This window comes from Staurois parvus, unplaced genomic scaffold (genome assembly GCF_062004578.1).
Source record: "Staurois parvus isolate SC_StPar_1 unplaced genomic scaffold, SC_StPar_1.0 ptg000727l, whole genome shotgun sequence".
NCBI classification, from domain to species: domain Eukaryota; kingdom Metazoa; phylum Chordata; class Amphibia; order Anura; family Ranidae; genus Staurois; species Staurois parvus.
Genome location: NW_028318523.1, coordinates 2,465,515 through 2,490,919, shown reverse-complemented (window position 1 = coordinate 2,490,919; position 25,405 = coordinate 2,465,515). Strand labels below are relative to the sequence as shown.

At 40.6% G+C, this 25,405-nt stretch overlaps 1 protein-coding gene and 1 long non-coding RNA gene across 2 annotated transcripts in view; one reads left to right on the top strand and one right to left on the bottom strand.

The window, feature by feature from the left end:
- The window catches only part of PRKCE (protein kinase C epsilon), a 532,954-nt gene extending 508,234 nt beyond the window's left edge, over positions 1-24,720 (top strand). Inside the window, exon 15 of the mRNA XM_089653921.1 lies at positions 18,799-24,720. Coding sequence (XP_089510047.1) covers positions 18,799-18,945 — 147 coding nt within the window. The 3' untranslated portion in view covers positions 18,946-24,720. The remainder of the gene's footprint in view (positions 1-18,798) is intronic.
- Positions 13,411-18,671, bottom strand: LOC149445333 (uncharacterized). Its single transcript, XR_016306416.1, has 3 exons — positions 18,448-18,671; positions 17,113-17,178; positions 13,411-13,759 (listed from the first exon to the last, which is right to left on the bottom strand). It is a non-coding gene; the product is annotated as an uncharacterized LOC149445333 (long non-coding RNA).
- Positions 24,721-25,405: the final 685 nt, after the last annotated feature.

The window sequence follows — 25,405 nt, the reverse complement described above, 5'->3', positions numbered from 1 at the left end:
TATTTTGAGTAATAAAATGTTACACTTTGATGTGGCCGATCATACAATTCAGTCCAGCTGTGTGCTTTTCAGAGCTGAGAAGCTGCTTTTCCATAGATGTAATAGCCACGAATGAAGTGTTCTTCGTTAGGTTGAACCACCACTAATGCCATGTTAGTGAATAGGTGCAATTCCAGCCATGCTTAACCCCCTGGTTATGTAAGCCTCCACTTGTGACCTCATTAGGATATAAAACATAGCATACAATACCCAGTTCAATAAAAATGGGCATTACATTATCCTCCAAAGTGCAGATCTGCAGTAGGGGTGTTGAAGGCACAGGGTGCAAATTGCGCTGTTGCTGTCCTGCCAAGCCATTTTAATGCCCAACTCAGTGCTTTTATTTTTCTTTTATAAGTTTTCAGGATGGAGATGTAACATGTTAGGTCTCCTTCCTCTTCAGCCTTCTCTGAGCAGTCATGGTATTAGTCCTGCTCTTTGTACCAAAATTCTGTGAATTGTGATGCCTCTGCATTTACAGTCTTCTCCTCAGTCTTCTGGGTTGAGTGACAGCGGGTGTCATGCATCCCAGAAGATTGAGAAGAGCCTTCTTGTATTGGTAGCCAATGGGAAGAATGCCCCTTACATCAGTGGTCAGGGGGAAGAATGACCCTTACATTGGTCATCAGTGGGAAGAATGCCACATACATTGGTCATCAGTGGGAAGAATGTCCCTTACATTGGTCATCAGTGGGAAGAATGCCACGTACATTGGTCATCAGTGGGAAGAATGCCACATACATTGGTCATCAGTGGGAAGAATGTTCCTTACATTGGTCATCAGTGGGAAGAATACTCCTTACATTGGTCATCAGTGGAAAGAATGTCCTTCACATTGGTGGTCAATGTGAAGAATGCCCTTACATTGGTCATCAGTGGGAAGAATGACCCATAGATTGGACTTCAGTGGGAAGAAGGTCCCTTACATTGGTGGTCAATAGGAAGAATGCCCCTTACATTGGTGGTCAGTGGGAAGAATGCCCCTTACATTGGTGGTCAGTGGGAAGAATGTCTCTTATATTGGTGGTCAGTGGAAAGAATGTCTCTTATATTGGTGGTCAGTGGGAAGAATGTGTCTTATATTGGTAGTCAGTGGGAAGAATGTGTCTTACATTGGTCACCAGTGGGAAGAATGACCCATACATTGGTCACCAGTGGGAAGAATGACCCATACATTGGTCACCAGTGGGAAGAATGACCCATACATTGGTCACCAGTGGGAAGAATGACCCATACATTGGTCACCAGTGGGAAGAATGACCCATACATTGGTCACCAGTGGGAAGAATGACCCTTACATTGGTCATCAGTGGGAAGAATGCTCCTTACATTGGTGGTAAGTAAGAAGAATGATCCTTTTACTGAAAGCCAGTGAGAAGAATGTCCCTCTTTACAGATGAAATCAGCATTAGTGCCAATAGTTACTTATCTGAAAGGCAGAAATTAATTGCTCAAGGGAATCCCTACCAACTGCTGGAGAAACTGTAGAGTTCCACTGAATCCTGGTTGAGCGTGACTGATTTAAAAGGAGTGAAGTTCAGGTCAGAAGAAGGTCAACTACAGGTTAAATTTACATGAAAAGATCTCAGAAGTATCTTGAACTGTTTTCAAACGCAAGCTGCATTTGTCAATGGCCATAAGCTCATAAAGGGTAGATACTAAGCAGATTTATGATCTAGAAAACTCAAGATTGAAAAACCAGAAGCCTGGTTTACCGCCTGGTATGATTGGAAAACCATAGCTGATAGTAGGGTGAAGCCACTGAGGGTGTCGCTACAAGGCTGCAAGGTGTGCATACCCAATCAGGTTTTGTGGCCCAAAATTTGCAGAAATTTAGACCAGTAGTCACATGCTTGCTGTATGACCAATCCATTCATCAAAATAGGAAAACATCTAAATGGATTAAAAAATGAATACATTTATGTAAGCCTGGTGGCTCAGTTTTTCAGTGAGGGCTTTAAGGTTCAGAAGGGGATTATTGAGATCAGTCTATTGAACACCCCGTTGACATTTCATTTAATCTTTTAAATCTGCACTGTTGGGGATTCCGGTGATTTCCATGCTGATTATCTGTGTGGGATATATAGTAGGGACATAAACCTATAATAACAAGCATAAATCTATTTGTCTGTGTGTAGTTGTAAAAGGTTGGGCAGGGCAAACAGATTTCACGTTTTTAGGTCAGTTTAGATGATGACTAGGGGAAACAGTCAGATTATATTCGCATTAGTTTCTAGAAGGACAGCTTCACTTTTGTCCATTGCTGTCATGGCTTTTACCATGACAGGATTAGCAGGCTAGGGAGGAGTTACGGGTGATGCTCAGTGCTGATTAAAGCAGAAGATTGGGGTTTTAAAAAAATATAAACCTTCTTACACAACTCCTGTGCTGTAGCTGTGCCTCATCAACACTGAGTGATCACATGATTGCTCAGTTCTTGATCTGCTCAAAGCAGAGAGCAGTAACTGTAAGTCACCGCTCCCCATTCTGCTGCACCAGCGCTTACTACAGTGAAGGGGACAGACACAGTCGGCCCTTGCTCTCAGCCCCACGCAGAATGGTGGAACCAGCTGTCATTTAGGCAGCTGGGTGGATCCAGAAAGTTATGTCGGGGATCCTTCCAGATCATCCCACATGGCAGAAAAATATATTTGAAATATATTTTAAAAAATTTTTTTTTTAAATATATTCTGCAGATTTTTTTTAACATATAAAAAAGTAATTTTATTATATATTTTTACATATGTTTGTAAATGCATTCCAAAAATTTAGATTTGTATTTTTAAAGACATACAGTATATTTGAAATGTATTTTTAAAAATATTTTTCATATATTTTGTAATAAAAATGCATTTCAACATGCAGTGTGTGTGTGTATATATGTACAGTGGGGATCGAAAGTTTGGGCACCCCAGCTAAAAATTTGTATTAATGTGCATAAAGAAGCCAAGGAAAGATGGAAAAATCTCCAAAAGGCATCAAATTACAGATTAGACATTCTTATAATATGTCAACAAAAGTTAGATTTTATTTCCATCATTTACACTTTCAAAATAACAGAAAACAAAAAAATGGCGTCTGCAAAAGTTTGGGCACCCTGCAGAATTTATAGCATGCACTGCCCCCTTTGCAAAGCTGAGACCTGCCAGTGTCATGGATTGTTCTCAGTCATCATCTGGGAAGACCAGGTGATGTCAATCTCAAAGGTTTTAAATGCCCAGACTCATCTGATCTTGCCCCAACAATCAGCACCATGGGTTCTTCTAAGCAGTTGTCTAGAAAACTGAAACTGAAAATAGTTGACGCTCACAAAGCTGGAGAAGGATATAAGAAGATAGCAAAGCGGTTTCAGATGTCAATATCCTCTGTTCGGAATGTAATTAAGAAATGGCAGTCACCAGGAACAGTGGAAGTTAAAGCAAGATCTGGAAGACCAAGAAAAATATCAGACAGAACAGCTCGCAGGATTGTGAGAAAAACAATTCAAAACCCACGTTTGACTGCACGATCCCTCCAGAAAGATCTAGCAGACACTGGAGTTGTGGTACACTATTCCACTATAAAGAGATACTTGTACAAATATGGTCTTCACGGAAGAGTCATCAGAAGAAAACCTCTTCTACGTCCTCACCACAAAAATCATTGTTTGAACTTTGCAAATGAACATATAGACAAGCCTGATGCATTTTGGAAACAAGTTCTGTGGACCGATGAGGTTAAAATTGAACTTTTTGGCCGGAATGAGCAAAGGTACGTTTGGAGAAGGGGCACAGAATTTAATGAAAAGAACCTCTGTCCAACTGTTAAACATGGGGTTGGATCAATCATGCTTTGGGGTTGTGTTGCAGCCAGTGGCACAGGGAACATCTCACGAGTAGAAGGAAAAATGGATTCAATAAAATTTCAGCAAATTTTGGATGGTAACTTGATGCCATCTGTGAAAAAGCTGAAGTTAAAGAGAGGATGGCTTCTACAAATGGATAATGATCCTAAACACACCTCGAAATCCACGGGGGATTACATCAAGAGGCGTAAACTGAAGGTTTTGCCATGGCCTTCACAATCTCCTGACCTCAACATAATTGAAAACCTATGGATAGACCTTAAAAGAGCAGTGCGTGACAGACAGTCCAGAAATCTCAAAGAACTGGAAGACTTTTGTAAGGAAGAATGGGCAAAGATACCTCAAACAAGAATTGAAAGACTCTTGGCTGGCTACAAAAAGCGTTTACAAGCTGTGATACTTGCCAAAGGGGGCAGTACAAGATATTAACTCTGCAGGGTGCCCAAACTTTTGCAGACGCCATTTTTTTGTTTTCTGTTATTTTGAAAGTGTAAATGATGGAAATAAAATCTAACTTTTGTTGACATATTATAAGAATGTCTAATCTGTAATTTGATGCCTTTTGGAGATTTTTCCATCTTTCCTTGGCTTCTTTATGCACATTAATACAAATTTTTAGCTGGGGTGCCCAAACTTTCGATCCCCTATGTATGTATGTATATGTGTATATATATACAGTCATGGCCGAAATTGTTGGCACCCTTGATATTTCTCCAGGAAATCATGTATTTCTCACGAAACGTATTGCATTAACACATGTTTTGCTATACACATGTTTATTCCCTTTGTGTGTATTGGGACAAAACAAAAAAAGGGAGGAAAGAAAGCAAATTCGACATAATGTCACACAAACCTCCAAAAATGGGCTGGACAAAAGTATTGGCACCCTTTCACAACTGCGGATAAATAAGAATGTTACAAGCATGTGATGCTCCTGTAAACTCACCTGGGGCAAGTAACAGGTGTGGGCAATATAGAAATCACACCTGAAAGCAGATAAAAAGGAGAGACGTTCACTTAACCTTTGCATTGTGTGTCTGTCTGTGCCACACTAAGCATGGACAACAGAAAGAGGAGACGAGAACTGTCTGAGGACCTGAGAACCAAAATTGTGGCAAAATATCAACAATCTCAAGGTTACAAGTCCATCTCCAGAGAACTAGATTTGCCTTTGTCCACAGTGCGCAACATTATCAAGAAGTTTGCAACCCATGGCACTGTAGCTAATCTCCCTGGTCGTGGACGGATGAGGAAAATTGATGAAAGATTGCAACGCAGAATAGTCCGGATGGTGGATAAGCAGCCCCAAACATGTTCCAAAGACATTCAAGCTGTCCTGCAGGCTCAGGGAGCATCAGTGTCAGCGCGAACTATCCGTCGACATTTAAATGAAATGAAACGCTATGGCAGGAGACCCAGGAGGACCCCACTGCTGACACAGAGACATAAAAAAGCAAGACTACAGTTTGCCAAAATGTACTTGAGTAAGCCAAAAGCCTTCTGGGAAAACGTCTTGTGGACAGATGAGACCAAGATAGAGCTTTTCGGTAAAGCACATCATTCTACTGTTTACCGAAAACGGAATGAGGCCTACAAAGAACAAAACACAGTACCTACGGTAAAATATGGTGGAGGTTCAATGATGTTTTGGGGTTGTTTTGCTGCCTCTGGCACTGGGTGCCTTGACTGTGTGCAAGGCATCATGAAATCTGAGGATTACCAAAGGATTTTGGGTCGCACTGTAGGGCCCAGTGTCAGAAAGCTGGGTTTGCGTCCAAGATCCTGGGTCTTCCAGCAGGACAATGACCCCAAACATACGTCAAAAAGCACTCAGAAATGGATGGCAAAGAAGCGCTGGAGAGTTCTGAAGTGGCCAGCAATGAGCCCAGATCTAAATCCCATTGAACACCTGTGGAGAGATCTTAAAATTGCTGTTGGGAAAAGGTGTCCTTCCAATAAGAGAGACCTGGAGCTGTTTGCAAAGGAAGAGTGGTCCAAAATTCCGGGTGAGAGGTGTCAGAAGCTTATTGATGGTTATAGGAAGCGACTGATTTCAGTTATGTTTTCCAAAGGGTGTGCAACCAAATATTAAGTTAAGGGTGCCAATACTTTTGTCCAGCCCATTTTTGGGGTTTTGTGTGACATTATGTCATATTTGCTTTTCTGCCTCTGTTTTATATTTGTTCCAATACATACAAAGGGAATAAACATGTGTATAGCAAAACATGTGTTAATGCAATACCTTTTTTGTGTGAAATACTTGATTTTCAGGAAAAATATCAAGGGTGCCAACAATTTCGGCCATGATCTTTCTTCCATGTGGCATGGAGCGGCTCTGCTACGTCAGCTGATTCTGGATCACAGGAGAACAAAAGTGAGTGTACTCCTGTGCAGGGGCGGACTGACAACTCATGGGGCCCCCGGGCAATTGGGGATCATGGGGCCCCTGTGTCCTTGCCCATACTCAAAAAAGCCTATGAAAAAGTTACCAGGGGCATCTCATGGGGTCCCCTACTGACCTGGGCCCTCAGCAGTGCCCGAGTTTCCAAATGGTCAGTCCGCCCCTGCTCCTGTGACCCAGAAGAGAAGTATGGCCAGAAAAAGGTTTGGCCATACTTCTCTTTCACACATTTCAGAACATTGTGATACTAAACTATTCCACAACCTAAAAGGTGGGGCATAGATGGAACAAATGGTTGGCCTAAATTTGGAATTTAAAGCCTGGTACACACGATGAGAAGACCGGACCAAAACAAAATGGTTTTGGAGTGATCGTCCAATAATCTGATTACACAGCTTTCGAGAGCCGATCATTACAGTTCATGCAAAATTATCTGAAGGGACAAGCATGAACATTTTTCTTGCAAAATAGCAGAATGAACGATTTTCGTTTAATCAGTACAGTATTTGTCTATAAATAATCAAGGGACTAAGACCACTCATGCTCAGAAATGAAAGAATATAATACAATACATTTCATCATCGCAGGAAGTTGTATTCTGTTTTACGAGAATTGTTGTAACTCTAGTAGCCTACGCGTTTTCGATATGGAGACTATTATGCAAAAAAAAAAAAAGGATCATTCGTCCAATATTCTCATCATGTGTACCAAGCCTAATATTACTCTAAAATTACTCTGTCTTCCCCACCTCTTCTCTTGCAGCATGCTTAAAGGGGAACTCCGGCCTTACCGTCTGTCTTGTACAATTGTACAGGTTCCTCTCCTGGACTGAAACTGCTTCCTCTGATTTCACTGCACACTGTGATCTTCTCACAATGTGCATTAGAAGTTGCAGCAAGTCTGATAGAGCCCGCCTCATTTCCTGGCTGGATGACGTCCAGCATCTTCTAGCTATTTCCTCCCCATCCTGCCTTTTTCATTAAAGTGATTCTAATGGCTCACATTTTTTTTTTTAAAAATGAAAAAACGTTATACTTACCTGCTCTGTGCAGTGGTTTGTGCACAGAGCAGCCCTGATTCTTCTCTTCTTGGGTCCCCCTTCTGTTCCTTCCCCCCTGCCAAGTGCCCCTATCACAAGCCGCTTGCTACAGGGGCACTTGCTAGCTCCTGAGTAGGCTCTATGTGTCCATAAGACACACAGGACATGGCTAGGCCCCACCTCCTGCTCAATGGCAGTGATCGATAGCAGCAAGAGACAATGGCTCCCGCTGCTGTGTCTAAGCCAGTGAGGAGGGAGAGAGCTGAAAGAGCTTCTGCTCTCCTGCACATTATTGGATTGAAATCGGGCTCAGGTAAGTATTGGGGCGGGGGGAGGAAGCTGCTTGCAAAAGTTTTTTTTTTTTTTTTTTTTTTACCTTAATGCATTGAATGTATTAAGGTAACAAACCCCTTCTGCCTTTAGAACCACTTGAAATGGATTTCAGTTCTTAACCCCCCTGGCGGTATTCCTGAGTGTAGCTCGGGGTAAACTTCCAATACCAGAAGCGGTAACCATGAGCTACACTTGGGAATACCCTGCAGTGTTGCTCTGGGATCCCTGTTTCACTTACCTTGTCCTGCGCTCCCCCGATGTCCCCCCTGCAGTGTCCCCGGCTATCTCCTCTGGCTGATGCCGGTATCCATCTTCTGGGTTCCCTTCCTTGCGAGCGTCGAGACGTACAGGGGGACGGAATCGGCGGGAAATTCAAAAAGTGACCTTCACTAATACACTAAAATCACATAGTAAAACATTCCTGTATCAAACCATTTCACATACATTTTGTCCCGAGTGCTTTGTCCTGCGCCCTGCCTGCATTTTTACTGTTCTTTCTGCCTGGAAACTGAGAAACATCCATGGCGTCCAAAAAGTGTCCCTTTAGGTCAAAAGCGGTTTTAGACCGGCTAGAGAACAGCGATAGTAAATCAGAACCACTTGCAGAATTGAGTGATAATGATTCGTGGGGGAAATTCGTCATCAGACACTGAAAACGATTTTGCGACTTTGCTCAGTGATGTGCGAACTTGGCGCTCTATTTCAAATTTCAGTGTTTTTGGTTTGATTATATTATTGAATGAAATTTATTATTATATTATTATTTTTTGTGATTATTTATTAAATTATAATTTATGATTTTGTGTTTCAAATTTTATCATACCCGGGGTGTTTACTAGACTCTTGTTCGGACAGATTTCAGTGAGTTATTCCTAAAAATTACAGGCCTACAATAAAAATAATACATATTTCCATGCAAAAAAAGTATCACTTTGAGCACAGAAATATGGACATAATCAGACCGCTAGGGAGGTTAATACAGGATTAACATCACATGTGGGCATTACTAGAGCTTCCCGTATTAAGGAAGCTATGTACAGCACTCTGCTATGACCTAAAACCATCCATGATCTGCCTTCATTGCATATAGAAGCACAGAGACTCAGTGATGTCACTGAGTCTACAATATGGTATATAATTACTTCAGCTTTATTCTTTCTAAAGGTACAGGTACACTATAAATTTACAATCATAATGTGGAACGCGGGCTGTATCTGGAATGCACTGCTGTGCTGAATGTTATCGTATTTCTACATCAACCCCAAACTGGTAAACATTAAATAAATGGCCATTAAGCATGCCGGCATTAATTGTGACGTCTTCATTAAACTTGCTTGAATCTGCGCTCGGTGGGTCTGGATCCACTTCTCCAGATGAGCAAACATTCCTGCTGGTGCAAAAGCAAATATAAGGATTAAGATGTTTCCAGTGGAGATGATTGATGTGACTGCGCTGTGGTGTGTTCCCCGTGCAGCTCTGCAGTACAGATCCCAGCGTGTATGTCAGGCACACACTTTCAGATAGGCAAAGAAGAGCGTGCCAAGTTCACCAACCTATACATAAAGTGCAGCGCTTCATAAAGTGACAAATAATTAGTAAAACAAAAAACCAGTGGAAAATAAATGTGTCATACGAAAAATTGTCCATCAAAAAATTCAAATAAAGAAAAAGTCCCTAGAGGCTGCGATGACACAAAGGAAATCCAGGGACAGCTGTGTCACCAACCACTCATAAGAAGGCTTACCAGCAAGGCATGACCCCTGTAATCACTTCATGTCCGGACACTTTCACCCCCTTCCTGTCCAGGCCAATTTTCAGCTTTCAGTGCTATCACACTTTGAATGACAGTTGCGCGGTCATGCAACACTGTACCCATATGAATTTTTTAGCATTTTTTTTGAAACAGATAAAACTTTATTTTGGTGGTATTTATTCACCACTGGGATTTTTATTTTTTTGCTATATAAATGAAAGTCCAAAAAGTTTTAAAAAAAAAAAGTGTTTTTCTTATAAAATTTTGCAAATAAATCATCTTTCTTCCTAAATCTTGGCCAAAATGTATTCAGCTATCTTTTTAGTAAAAAGAAATAATAACCCAAATTCGTTTATAACCAAAACCTATTTTTCTAATTTTTGTTTAATTTTTTTTTATATTATTTGTTTTTTTTTGTTTTGTTTTGTTTTTTTAACATACTGTCACCCTAGAAGTACAGTGTCACCATAGTGACACTGTACTACTTGTGGGGGGTGATGAAGATTGTTTTTTTCTCTTTTTACACTGATTGCGTTTACACCCATAAAGGCTGTAAAAGAAATCATTTCTCCTTCTCTCTGGCTGCATTCCTGCAGCCATTGAGAAATATTGTGTGAGCTGTGATTGGTCACAGCTTGTCACATGGTACAAGGGTGTTGTGAATAGCTTTGTACCATGTGACCTCTGTGATCATTCACAGATTTCACAAGAAGTAAGCAATGATGTCAGGAAGTGACATCTTGCTTACTATTCATGTGATCACTGATTGGCCAATCACTGATCACATGATTGGGACCTCACACAGAGGTCCTGTACAGCGATCGGTGTTCTGCTGTGTCCGGGTGCTGCGCTCTCCCAGTCCAAAATGGCGGATGCCGTTTATGAACAGCAGCCCGCTCCTGCACTGCCTCCGTCCGACTGTTTATATACATGTGACGGACGGGAAGTGGTTAAAGAACACAAATGCAGGCACCACATCTAAGGAATGTCTGAACCTTATCCTGGAATGGTGTAGTTACCCTAATTAGGGTCTATTGCTTGGTGGATTTTTACTTGTTTTCTTGGGTGATCTGGAGGAGGATTTGATTGTCCGGCTTTCTGGGTTGTTTACAACACAGCATGATTGACCACTGCTAACAGGGTTCAGGCCTGGTGGTTGGTGACACAACAACTGTCCCTGGATTTCCTTTGTGTCATCACAGCCTCTGGGAACTTTTTCTTTATTTGAAGTTTTTGATGGACTATTTTTGGCATGACACATTTATTTTCCACTGTTCTTTTTTTCACTAATTATTTGTCGCTTTATTAAGTGCTGCGCTTTATGTATATATTGTTTACTGCCTGGTATCAGGGTTTTTAGTGTGCAGCTGCTATATGTTTACACTTTATTATTTATTGCAACATTTCTTAAGCGCAGGTTTATATATATACAGTTGTGCTCAAAAGTTTGCATACCCTGGCAGAAATTGTGACATTTTGGCATTGATATTGAACATATGACTGATCATGCCGACAAAATTCTCTTTTATTGAAGGATGATGATCATATGAAGCCATTTATTATCACATAGTTGTTTGGCTCCTTTTTAAATCATAATGATAGCAGAAATCACCCAAATGGCCCGGATCAAAAGTTTCCCTCCCCTGGAATGTTTGGCCTTGGTACAGACACACAAGGTGACACACACGGGTTAAAATGCCAATTAGAGGTTAATGTCCCACATCTATGGATTTTTAAATTGCAATTAGTGTCAGTGTATAAATAGTCAATGAGTTTGTTAGCTCTTACATGGAAGCACTGACTAGGCTAGATACTGAGCCATGGGGATCAGAAAAGAACTGTCAAAAGTCCTGCGTATCAAGGTAATGGAACTTTATAAAGATGGAAAAGGACATAAAAATATGTCCAAAGCCTTGAATATGCCAATCAGTACTGTTAAATCACCTATTAAGAAGTGGAAAGTTCGAGGATCTCTTGATACCAAGCCAAGGTCAGGTAGACCAAGAAAGATTGCAGCCATAACTAACAGAAGAATTGTCCGGGATTCAAAGAAAAACCCACAGGCAACCTCAACAGAAATACAGGCTGATCTGGAAAAATATGGTGTGGTTGTTTTTAAGGAGTACAATACAGTGATACTGGAACAAAAATGAGCTGTTTGGTCGAGGTGCCAGAAAGAAGCTTTTACTGCACCAATGCCACAAAAAAGCCCTTTTACAATATGCCTGACAACACCTTGACATGCCTAACCTGGCCTTCTTGTGTCATTGATGCAGTAAAGGCTTCTTTCTGGCACCTCAACCATGCAGCTCATTTTTGTTGAAGTGTCATCCTATTGTGCTCCTTCAAAACAACCACACTGTCTTTTTCCAGAGCAGCCTGGATTTTTCTTGTGGTTACCTATGGGTGTATTAGCACAAGTAGTCCCAATTTAGGCACCGGAAACACGGCATTTATATTCATACATTTATTTATATCCTTATTTTCATGGTCACTTATCACACTTTTGAGACACATTGATGTGGAAGGACTTTGTGTGGTCCTAAATGCTTGTCTTTAGTCAGGTTTTTATTCTGACAGTCTTAGGGCTCATTCACACTTGGCTGTTTTACCAACGCTTGCCAAATGCCCCTATAGCGTTTGGCAAGCGTTGGTCCGGCGTTTGCGGAGCGTTTTTTAACGCTCGGCAAATGCTCCGCAAACGCCGCATGCGCCGTTTAGCGGCGGTTGCTAGGCGTTTGCTGAGTGTTAATAACGCCCCACAAACGCCTATAATGCAGTTTGAGTGGTGTTACCGGCCGGGCATTTGTGGAGCGGCACCATTGACGAGAATAGGAGGCTTCAACGCCTCCTGACTTGACCAGAGGCGTCCGTTTTGCCTTGACGCGAACGCTCCCATTAGAACAGCACCATGAGCTGTAATGTGCAGAACTGGCAGAGGCGTTTGGGAAGCGGTAAAAACGCTTCCCAAACGCCTCTCTGCCGCCTGCACACAACGCTAGTGTGAACGTAGCCTTACCGTCCATCTTCACAGGCATCATTCGCACCAGTTGTGAGTCCATTTTTCACTGCACATTTGCAGGCATATCGTATGCCATATATCTATCACTTTGTCTATTTGTGTTTTATGTCACTTTTGCCCTTAGTTAAGGGATGCATGTGTATTATTTCACTATTTCCTTCAGTTTTTGATGTGCATTTTTTCTTTTATATGTGTGTATTTTCTTGCACATTATCACATGAGATTGTTCATAATATATGTTTAAACATCTCACACAGTAGAGTTTTATAAAAGATTTATGTCATTTATTTGTTAATTATGTTATTTGCATTTAATTAGTGTATAAATTTAGAGGATGAATTTCTCTAATGGGGATACACAGCCAGAGCTTTTGTTTCGGCGGGAACATGGGGGAATGCAATTTGGCACCTCCAGCACAGAATGCATGTAATGGCAAAGGGGGCTGAGGTGTGCTGGAGTGTCTATTGATGTTGATTTCTGGTGATCTATTGTAGGTGGGGTGTAGTGCTAATGGGGGGATATATTGCTGCTGATGCGGAATCTTTTGTTGTTCTGGGGTTCTTCTGTTGTTGGGAGCATGTTAAAAAAATACATTTAGCCCCGAAGATTAGTTAAAATTCACAAGTATATTATGTGTGTGTGTGTGTGTGTGTGTGTGTGTGTGTGTGTGTAGATATATATATAGATAGATATAATTTTTTTTTTTTTTTTTACAGCAGAGACCCTGGAGAATAAAATTTTGTCATTTGCAATTGTTTTTATCCCTCATTATTCACGCAACAGTTTATCAAGTGCAGATTTTCAGTAAATAAAATACACTACAGTTGTGTTTTGCACACAAACCCAATATTACCCAAATGTTTTGTAAAATATTAAAGATTAGGTTGTGCCAATTAATTAGATACCCAGCATATCTAGTTTTAAAATTGTGTGTGAAACAACCATGAACTACATTATGTAAAATTTTAGGCAAGTTTTTAATAGCTCTTACAGATCATCAGCTTAGAATTAACAGTGAATATTGGCCCTGGAATTATTTCTTTAGCTAGGGGAGATCAGCAAAACGGACATTCGTTGATCTCCCTCTCCTTTACCCAGCGACACCCACCATGCCCACAGGTGGGATAGTGGAGTCTGAGAAACCAAGTAGAGAGGAAAGGAATGAAATGGGATCCATGGGTGTGATCGGGCTCTTTCACCTGAAAGCCAACAGTAGGCTTGTCAGATTTATGTGCAATCTTGCCTGCTGTAGCACACTCCTTGTTTTTACTCATTCGTATATACCTTCTGATTGGTTCTGTTCAGTCCACATGTGTTTTTCTGCTTCACTGCAACAAAGAAACAGGAAACGTGTTATTCAAAGAAGAAGCATAGCTTATACCATAGAAGCAGCTACACATGTATAAACACTGCCATCTGCTGGTTGAATAATAGATCTCTACTGAATACTGATGTAGTTGTTGCACAAAATACATGAACATTCTATTCCAACATGTTCAATCCTCACGGAATCATACAATTCACGGAGAGTGATTTTGTGGATATCTGAAAGGTATCATTCTCTGGAGGTCAGGCAGATTTTCATGCAAATATAGACTTACTCTAAATTCAGAGAACCATTAGTTCTCCTAATTGAACATCACTGGGCTTAGTATTCAGCTGTGTGCCCCCTGCATACCCAGGAGGTAGGAAGTGATTGACATATGTTAAAGTAGAACTATAGGCAAAACTTTTTTTTTTTAATAATTTTGGATAGAGCAAGGGAGGGGTATAACCTCTTTTCAGATTTTTTTTTTCCATCTGTGTCCCATTTTGGAGATTTCCCTTCACTTCCTGTCCCATAGCTGAACAGAAATTGAAAGGAAATTCCTAAAAATTAAGGGAATCCCTTGGGGCCACCAGAACTAGTGTCCACATTGGAAGATTTCCTCACTATTACTTTTCTGTGGACAGCCCACGTGATGGGGGCACAGACGGCAATAAAACAGGCAGTTTTCCAGTCCATATCCACAACTAAAAAAAAGTTTTACCTTTAGGTATACTTTAAGTATAACACATTGTTGTCTACTGATTGGACGCTGTGGCAGATTGAGATTTATACCCACTGCTGTTTATCGTTCATATGTGGTATTTTCGCTTGTTTAGCTCTTGTCAGCTGCTACTGAAATGTTGGTAGTAGCAAGAGGACAAGAAATTTCTGGAACTGAAACTGACCCTAGGGAAAACAGAGGAAGTGTATCTTTCATACATATAAACATAATATTATGTTCTGTAAATTCTGCATTGTGAAAGGAATCAGTCACATAGTCCAAGCTACAGCAATACCCAAAATTGGAAGCCACTCATTTTATCTCATTCTAAGAGTTTGTCAATGGCAGACTTTCTCAACATTTTTACCCCCACAGAAGCCTTGAAATAATTTTTTAGGTCTTGGGAATCAACGACAAAAATTAATATTCCTGCAGCTCATGTAATCTAGTGTACTCAGTACATCATATTTTGTCAAAAGTTAGGAATAAGGAATGTGGTGTCCTAGAGATAATTGTTATATAACACTTGTCTGCTCTAAAAGGACAATTCTTTTTAAAACTAACACACTTTAAATGAAGGGAATAATAATAACAGAAAAAAGCAAACCGTAAAAATTGTAGTGTCTGCTGACATACAGTAGGTGGCTAGCATTGAAGGCACCCTTCCTTAATCTGGTGGCCAGTGGAAAATTGCCCCCTTGTTTTAATTGTCAATGTAAGCAGGAGATCAATTAGCCACAGCTCAAGGAACCACTAGCACCTTAAGAAGAAGTTGCTAGGGTTTCATGGAACCCTGGCTGAGAAAGGATGGTTGGCTCTGAGGAAGAGGTTGTATCCTCGAAACGCGTTAGCCAGTTGGTCATCCAGGGTTCCATCGTATGGACTCAGATGTTGTTTGGATCATACATCTTGTTCAGTTTGACATGCCTGTGTTATTATGTCCATTGTGAGTATGATACCTATTTTGTTTCTTCTATACATTATGTTAAACGATAATGCATCTAGGTCGGTGCGCCCTTTTTCTGTTTCTCCATTTGTATCCAGTGTCTTTGGACCACCCTGGTCTGTTGAGGGCAGCAAGCAGTGCATATTCCAGAAAATTCCAGAACATTCCTATGGGGTCTACTGAGTCCTTTCCTAGCGCAGGAGTAAAGTGTTTGTTGTGTTGGATTTTCTATAGTCTACAGCAGTGTTTGTCAACCTTTTTTCACTAAAGGCACCATTTAAAATTATGGACAGTCTTGAGGCACCCCATTCTAAAATGGGGTGCCTCAAGCAAGGGCGGACTGACCAACTGGAAACCGAGGGCCCGGGGTCAGTAGGGGGCCCCATGAGATGCCCCTGGTACCTTTTTCATAGGCTTTTTTTAGTTTGGGCAAGGACACAGGGGCTCCATGATCCCCTATTGCCCGGGGGCACCATGAGTTGTCAGTCCGCCCCTGGCCTCAAGACTGTCCATAATTTTAAAAGGGCACTCCATTCTAAATGTGAAAAGTTTTCTAGAAGGCAGCAACATCATACATGTAGGACACCTGACATTAAAGGTGATTTATTCTTCCAAAGCAAATACACTTTTTGGAGGGTCCAACTAGGATGCTGTGCAGGCAGCTGACATCAACTCCTTATCAACTGATGATGTCATTGGTTGTCAGGAAGCCGACAGCTAGATGGTTGTAATGGTGCACAATGAAAGCCTGTGACTTTGTTAACATTTTGGGCAATTTTTAGACATTTTGCCAAGCCACCCCTGAAGAAACCTCAATGCACCCCAGGATGTCTGGGCATCCTGGTTGAGAAAGGCTGGTGTACAGTCTAGGCCAGCCTTATTCAACCAGGTTTCTGTGGAACCATAAAGTTCCTTCAGAGGTTGTTAGGGGTTCCTTGAGCAATGAGCAATTTTTACCACTCAGATAAATAACCAGTGACACTAGTGATGTTTTATCTTTGGGGATGGGGTGGGGAGGGAGGGAGTCTTCCCACTGACCACAAATTTAAGGAGAATTTTTCCAGCTGACCATCTCACTAATGTACTATGAGCTGTAAATGTACTAATTATTAGAAAGGAATCCTTGAGACCAGAACGTTATTTCAAGGGTTCTTCAATGTTAAAAAGGTGGAGAAAGGCTGGTCTAGCCTGTTCTATATCACCTGCCAACCATTTTAGCAGTCGACATGCTGTACTGAAAAAACCAGGGAACATCTAAAGCCTAATACAAAATTGGACAAGCGATCGTCTGATTTTTCACGAAAGTAAATATCATGATGTAGTCGGAATGGTACTGACTTGTAAGAAAATTCTCATCCGACAATGTAGCTACGCACTAGACCAGTAGTAGAGGAAGTGTAGGATTGTCCTCAGCTTCTAAACGTGCACTTTTTTTATATTAGATTATTTCCGTACGATTACTGTACACATAAAATGAAAATAGAACCTTGAGTTCACGTACAATAAACGTTTTCTAGCTTACAGCCTCATTTTTTTTGTCATTTGAAAAGTCGGAATCGGCTGTCGAAAGCACTATAATAACAATCAGATCATCTGCTGATCATTTCTCATACGGAAATTTTTGTACAATTTTCTTATCGTGTGTACGGGCCATATGAGTACTAATGGGTCTGAAAGTGAAACATGTATCAATGTAAATGCTCACCTCTCCAGGCAGCCAGGAACACAAAAGTGTGTATCATGATGAGCAGGCTTGAATATTGGATTATTCCTAATGGAGGAAATGGATTTTCAATCACAGATATTGATGCCGGGTGTAATGTGTCGATTTGTTAATGTAGATCTATAATAGGTGTTCATGGCTAATTTTATATGCTAAAGGACAGTGCCCATAGTAAACAAATGTAAACAGTGCACTACCCTACAGTCTTCTACACAGAAACTTGCAAAGCTTATGTCAAGCTTTGAAATTTTTTTTTTTTTTGAGCCTACAAATCAGCCTAGAGCTCCAGATATTAAATGCTGATCCTAATGTGAGTGCTGACTGTCACTTTAAAGAAGATGCTAGCAGGTTTCAGTAGGCTTTAGCTTTAAAATTGTTGACAGCTCACTAAAGCCTGATAGAAGCTTGTTTAAAATAACGGGCTCCACTCCCTTTAAGATCGCCAGCAACATCCCAAAGATGCTTTACAGGCTTATAAATAACTACATGAAGTGTGCCAAAAGCTTTATGAAATGATTTGTAAAAGCTTGCTGTAAATACCACAGTAAGGCTCCATGCACACGGGGCGATTCAATATTTATTTCAGGTACTTATATAGCGCCGTCAATTTACGCAGCGCTTTACATATATATTGTACATTCACATCAGTCCCTAACCCTCAAGGGGTGTACAATCTAAGATCCCTAACTCACATTCATACATACACATACTAGGGCCAATTTGGACAGGATTCAATTAACCTACCAGCATGTCTTTGGAGTGTGGGAGGAAACCCACGCAGGCACAGGGAGAACATGCAAACTCCAGGCAGGTGGTGCTGTGGCTTGGATTTGAACCAATGAACCTAGTACTGCCAGGTGGAAGTGCTAACTATTTAGCCACTGTGCTAACACTGGTAATGTTAGCTGTGTAAAGTCATGTTAAAAACTTGAGTTTTTTAGCGTTTTTGTATCCGCGTTTAGCTGTGTTTTGCTGATTTATTTTTTTTTTGCGTTTGTGGTTTTTAGAGGGTTTTTTTAAAAAGCTGGTTTGCTGTGTTTTTACGGCTAAAAAACTTCTCTAGAAACCCACTAGTCCTTTTTTTTTTTCCAGCCAAAAAACGTCCAAGCCAAAAAACGTTGATTACAGTCTGTGTGTGTATGGACACATAGGATAACATGCTCGGGGTTTACTGGCTGTAGATAAAAACGTCAAAAGCCAAAAATAGCCGCTGTAAAAACGTCCCGTGTGCATGAGGTGTTATACATGGTAAAGGCTTCATACAGTGTTCCTGAATCTCATATTGATCATGTACTACTATCAGAATGTTTCACTTACCTATGGAATGTAGTCTTTTTAGGATGTATGTATCACAAACTTGTACTAAGGCAGATGTATGCTTCTACTCTTTCCACTGCCAATGGAGTCTCTTGAATTCTTGTTGGCTTTTGGTGCAGATCTTCATGTTGGGGATCCCCACTCTTTAAGAAACCCCGTGAGTATTGAAGACCCTGTTCTGTGCAAAGGGGAACCCATAAACCAACTTCTTCTCAGGGCTCTCGTTACTCCCTTTTATGATGGCCATATTTCAGTCTTGAGATCACATACGCTGGTGTAGTTATTTGCTTCTAGTGTCTCCTCCCATATGTATACTTAGTGATCTATGTTTTTTTTCTCTTTACCTTCTAGAAAACCAAACGTGACGTCAACAACTTCGACCAGGACTTCACACGAGAAGAGCCTGTTCTAACACTGGTGGATGAAGCCATAGTCAAACAAATCAATCAGGCCGAGTTTGAAGGCTTCTCTTATTTTGGAGAGGAACCTTTGGCCTGATTTGGTTGGCGCCGTGATTTGTGCCCTCATGCAGTAGTCCTATGGAGACAAAACACGTGACTGAGATTCAGTGGATCCTTACAAACTTGTTTTATTATGAGCCTGCTACTCGTGTAAAGATACTATTTATTGTTGCTGTTTGTTATTTTTTTTTAACTGAAGGCACTCTTATTTTCTGTCTTACAAGCAATGCAAAATTGTGTTTTGTTTCCGAAACTGTAGCTGTAACGTTCTGCTTGGTCTGTGACCACAAAATACTAGACAATCTTAGGAAAAAAAATAATTTTGTTTTTTTTTTTTGTTTTTTTTTCTTCAATGTTGTAAGTTAACAAAAATTTGTGAAAGGAAAACAGTGCAGTTTCGGCAGCGAGTTGCAAAAATGCTAAATTATTTGATCATTCCCTTTAAACCACTTAGAATAGAGATACTGTAAAGCGAGAAGAAAATGCGTACAAGCATCCGGGTATATAGAAGTTTTTTGTTTTTTTTCGTGTCATGCTGGTCCAAAATATCCAAAAATATATTCAAAGACCTTGTTTAATGTGGAGCAGGGCTGGAGATATAATGAGCTACGGTAAACCTGCCTTTAGGGGCAGCAGAAAAGGTGGCTTTTCCCTGCAAAGCTATTTTTATTCCTTCAACAATGGAAATAACTTTTATTGGAAACAGAAAGCATCACAGTACTCTGCTCTGTGGTGAGCTCAGAAGGTTATAAAGTGTTCTGGGCTAATCAGGTGCAATGTAAAAGGAGAGGTGCCAACGGTTCTATGCCTCCAGGCTTCACGAAAGTAAATGTAGACAAATTATGGGGAATTTTTTTTCTGCCCTTAATCACCGGTCACACCTCTGCGATTTAAAAGTGTGTGATTTGTGTGCGATTTCTGAAGATTTTATAGCTACTTGTGAAGATTTTCAATGATTTCTTGCAATTTGCAGTGCGATTTCCATTATATTCTGTGTATGTGAAATCACAACAAAACTGCAGAAAAAGTAATGTAAGAACTACTTTAGAAATCACACTTTTTAAGACACTGATATTCATTAGATGCGATTTCTGGTGCGATTTAAGTTCCCAAATCGTACCTGAAATCGCAGCGGTATGACTGGGCACTTGGGGATGCTGTCGTTATGTAAAATTTCTAAATATCCTACCAAGAATGCACATAACTGTGGTGTTTTTTTGCAATTTTATTTATTGTGTTTTGAAAATGTGCTTTAAAATTGAGACCAACGTATCTGCATAGGAATGAAATCTCTGTCTGGGCTTGGATTGTTAGAATTCCCATCATCGCCAATTAAATTCAGCTTTTCAAATATATTTAAGGCATCAAAGTGAAAGGACTAACTGAATTAAAATCCAAGCTGGCTTACATAAACAAGAGTTCAATGTATTTACAGTGCTGTCTGAAAAATACTAGAAGCTGAAAAGAAGTGTCGAGACTAGATACTGAATTACTGTGCACTAAACTTTAGTTGGTCATACATCGGCAGAATTTTGTTAGAAAAATTCCATTTTGGTTTATTCAATTTTCTACTAGGTAATGGGGTCAAACTGACAATCACTTTTGACTGAAGTGGTGACAGAAATTGAAGGAACAGGATGGAAAATATAAAATTCTAACAGTGAATATGGTTTTTGATCAGGGAATTATATTGATTCCAAAATCAATTTGTTAAAGAAAGCAAAAGTTTGAAATATGTTCCAATGACATTCATCAAATCCTTGATGGCATTATTGAATGTAACATTTCTACGAAAAGCTACAAGTGTTTGGTCTGATTTTTGGGGAATTCACTTCAGTCAGCCTCTCTAAAGGCCCCCATGGATGGCGTGAATGTTGGATGGTTTCTGATGAAATTCAATGCTTGGGTGGCCCTTCAAGCACCAACCACCAAGCTCAAAAAAATTTAATTTAAAAATTGAACAAAATTATCGGCTGAACAGATGTAGTTACTGTTTGGTGGCACCACTGTATGGAGGCAGCCATGGGTGTCTTGGCTTATGAATACAATAGTCGGCAGTGGAGATTCCTCAAATCATGCTGTTGGTGTGGATAGGGAAGTTCATTGATTTTTCTCATAAAACTAACCCTGTATGACCAACTTTGTCCCAAAAGGGCCCATAACAGAGCAAAAGTTTACAAAATGTGAAATGCTTTAAATTTTGTATAGGTATAAAAAGGTGCCTATATTTTCCAAATGTTGTTAAAGCCGACCCAAGCTTTAGGTCTGCGTGGGGAACTGTGGCAGGAAGCGGGGTAGGAGGGTTCCAGAAATCTAAAGACCTACCTGTCATTTGGGAACACCAAAACCTGTGACCATTCTGTTTTAGTCATGTGATCCAAGGTTATGGAAGCAGTCTTTTGGGGCATTCCCATCAGCCTTTGTGCAAACAAAATGAAGCTCTGCTGACCTCAGCGCCCACAATGCAAAGCTGCTGTTGGCACTTAAGAGTGTCTTCAAGTCTGCATCATAGCTTAGGTTTAGGTCCACTTTAATAGGGTTGAGTTTGTAACCCTTTAAGTGGACATAATAATAGAACGGCATGCACCTGTATTACAAATATAAATCTACAATTTCCATATTGCTCTTCTCACTTCTAGATAGACTGGACCCTGTCTGGTGCTCCAAGAAATGAAAGACCATGCAGCCTCACAACAGCCATAGCAACATTTTACATAGCTTGTTACGATCTTTGAACTAAGCCATTGTTTTTAGGAACATTTTTTTAAGGGCTAAATATTTTAACAGTTTATGTGATGTTAATACATTTATCTTTGATAACCTATCCATTAGGATTAAGATTTATCTTGAAATATGATGGCAGCTAATTTGTAGTCCAGAACCCTGCCTCCTATATTTTGTGTATGCGCCCACCCCCATCATTCCAACTGAGCATAGATTTTACTTGGATGCCTGCACTGCATTGTGGGAGCTACGCTTTTTTTCTTGGTTCAGAGCTCACAGCTTGGGCATGCTGCAGGGAGAAGAGGAGTGGCCATACTCAGGAACAACAATTCGAATCTCTGACTCTTCACTCTTTTGCAGAGTTGTGGCCACCACTGATATCAGACACCACCACTGATATCAGACACATCCAGTTGTGCTGGATACACTATGGTTCCACAGCATATAGTTGCAATGTAACGGCCAGTAGCTGGCACCACAGCAGGGGATGTGGAGTCAGACAAACCCAGAAGTGCCGGATACCAGCTGTGAGTGGAGCTTTGCAAGAAAGCTCCGGCTTGGGAGTCACCAACTATTTACAGATGAACTCTCTTAAATGTTCAGCACTTTCAGCTTTAAAGTGTATTTAGACTTTTGCAGTCAAATATGAGAAATTCCCCACTATGTTTGTTATGTGTTCCCATGCATACCACATACCTAAAAATTAAAAAAAAAAAAAATTCTTACCATTTCTTTGGAGATGGCTTGTGCAGAGGACAGACTGAGGGACAGTTTTTTTTTTTTTTTTTTCTAAGTACATTAACATACAAGGTACCTCCCAGGCCTTGAAATCTTTACCCTTTGTTGGACAGTGTGTGCATATCCAACAGATAATGAGATCTGCCAGCACAGTACAGATAGGACTAATTATGGTAAACATAACTCCCCAGCCCCTCTCTGAACATAGAAAAGCTAGGTAGGATTTTTAAGCAAGTTATCAGGTAATCGGCAATTTTTAACCACTTCCCACCAGCCACATGCATATATGTGGCCTCTTGTCGGGTGGGTTTTAAGAATGAGCGGCCGAATATATGCGTCTATAGGTAAACCGTTTACTCTGCTGACTCACAGCACAGCAACTAAATTGTCAAGGAAAGCCCCCAATGCACATTTGTGATTGGGAACTTTCAATCATGTGAAAGCCAATCACAGCGGTCACATGATCAGAATGCCCGCCTCCACCTCCCAGTATTTCCACCCTCTTAAAAAGCCAGAAGGCAGCAGCTGGAAGGGGTTAAATATTCATTTTTACAATGATGCTATGTGAATGGGAACATGTAATATATATAAAATAGGTGTTATCCTAATTTTACTGCCAAAGTGGAAATACACTTTAAGTCATTTTTATGTAAGCCAACTTTGGTTTAATGGCACTTTAATTGGCTATTTTTGATGATGCAATGGTAAAAACTCTACTGTAAGATCCAAAGTCACTTTTGTGAAGTAGTATCTCTTGTAAGGTTCCGAACGGCCCCGGGGGGAGATGGTGGTGGTGGTGGTGGGGGTGGTCCAGTCTCTGCTATGTTAAAATGGCACTGGTTAGGTTTAATGTATAGCAGGTTATACAGCACAGCAGGCAGGCAACCTTTGGCTCAATGACTGCTGTGAACCTACAATGCGTGCCGAGTCTATCCTGGCATAACAAAGGGGCAGTTTGAAGCTCTGCCATACTGGAGGGATCTGAACCTGGCTTCTGTACGTCTCCCGCAGAGACGTACCTAAACTACTACAACATCAGCATTGCCTAGCCAGTATGAATTGTGGCCTAGGTACCAGGTCCTCCACATCCGTGACCATACAAGCATTTACTGCACTTGTGTTGCTTTTGCACACTTGTTTGACATTTTAGCACTACTGTGTTTTTATTTTTTTTTTTATTTCTTAGATGAATCGAATATCACAATGTGATATACAGAAAGTAACATAAAAAATTGAACTATTTCACACTTAAGTCGAAGTGTGCGAATGATCAAATGTTGAAAACTGACATTCTGAGACAACTGTACATTATTTCATCTGTGTGTGTGTATGCGTGCGTGTGTGCGTAAGAATTTCGGTAACGAGGGCAACATGTACAGCCAGTGCTAACGTTACCTTGTTTATAGATGTGCTAATAGTGTTAAAGTATGTTTTTATTTGCAGAAGTATCCTGTGTATTTTGTGTGTAAATGTATTATTGTAATATTTCCGATGTATTTTACTGGACTGAATTTTAAGCAGTGATCGGGGGTTCAGTTTAACTGACAGGCGTGGATCCTCTGCTTCTTGAAAACAAAAACAAAAAAACAAAAAAAAGAAACGGAAAACAAAAATACTTGTGAGTGGCAAAGTGGCACTAAGGAAGCTTTTTTTTTTTTTTTTTTTTTGCCTTTTGTACAGGTGAGATTTTGTAAATAGTGTTTGCTGCAAGGCCTGTGGAGTCCTATTCATTATAGAGGTATCAACTGCTGCATGTCATGGAAAAATTATAAAAATGCTAGTCCAAAAAAAAACAAAAAAAAAAAAAAACTATAAGGTCAATGTGCAATACTCTGTATGTGTATTGGTTCAAGTTTCTGTGAGAGATTATTTTTTTTATTAATGTTATTATTATTGAATTGTTTTAAAAGATGTAAACATATTATGCTATACACTAGATCTATTGTATAGTACTTCTAAGCTTTGTAAAGAGAACGAATAGGAAGGACTTCTGGAATGAATCAACAGTGCTAGCACAAAACATTTTTCCTTTTTTTTTTCTCTTGCGTTAAAGGGCAACTCCATCTTTTTCACAAATTTTGTTATTCAGCTTTTAATTTTTAATCACTACTTTGCTTTATAATTATTACAGCTGCAGAAATAAATGCAGGAACTTCTTAGAATATAGCAAAACAAAATGTTTAAAAATGTCCCTAATATTATTTTGATACCCAAATAAACTTTTATTTTAAGTTAGCAAAATACATTCCATGCAGGGGCGTCTCTAGGCAGGTGTGGGGGGTGCGCGCCGCACCGGGTGACACCTACCGCATGGGGTGACACCGGACCCGCTCCATAAAAAGGTAAGTTGTAAAGCAAGCTGATGATCCCTGCAGGATGGATCGGATCTGAGGATTGAGCATAATGGATCAGAGTCTGATCCATCCAATCCGCAGATCCGATCCATCCTGCAGGGATCGTCGGCTTGCTTTACAACTGACCCTTTCGTGGAGCAGGTCCGGTGTCACCCTGTATAGGTTGCATGCTGACGATCCCCGCAGGATGAATAGGATCTGTGGATTTGGGAGCATAATGGATCGGACTCCGATCCATTATGCTCAATCTGCAGAGCTGATCCATCCTGCGGGGATCGCCAGCATGCGACCTATATGGGATGACACCGGACCCGCTCCACAAAAAGGTAAGTTGTAAAGCAAGCTGATGATCCCTGCAGGATGGATCGGATCTGCGGATAGAGAATAATGGATCGTAGTCCAAACCATTATGCTCCCCAATCCGCAGATCCGATTTATCCTGCGGGGATCGTCGGCTTGCTTTACAACTTACCTTTTCGTGGAGCGGGTCCAGTGTCACCCCGTATAGGTTGTACGCCGACGATCCCCGCTGGATGGATCGGATCTGCGGATTGGGAAGCATAATGGATCGGAGTCCGATCCATTATGCTCAATCTGCAGAGCTGATCCAGCATAATGGATCGGAGTCCGATCCATTATGCTCAATCTGCAGAGCTGATCCATCCTGTGGGTATTGCCGGC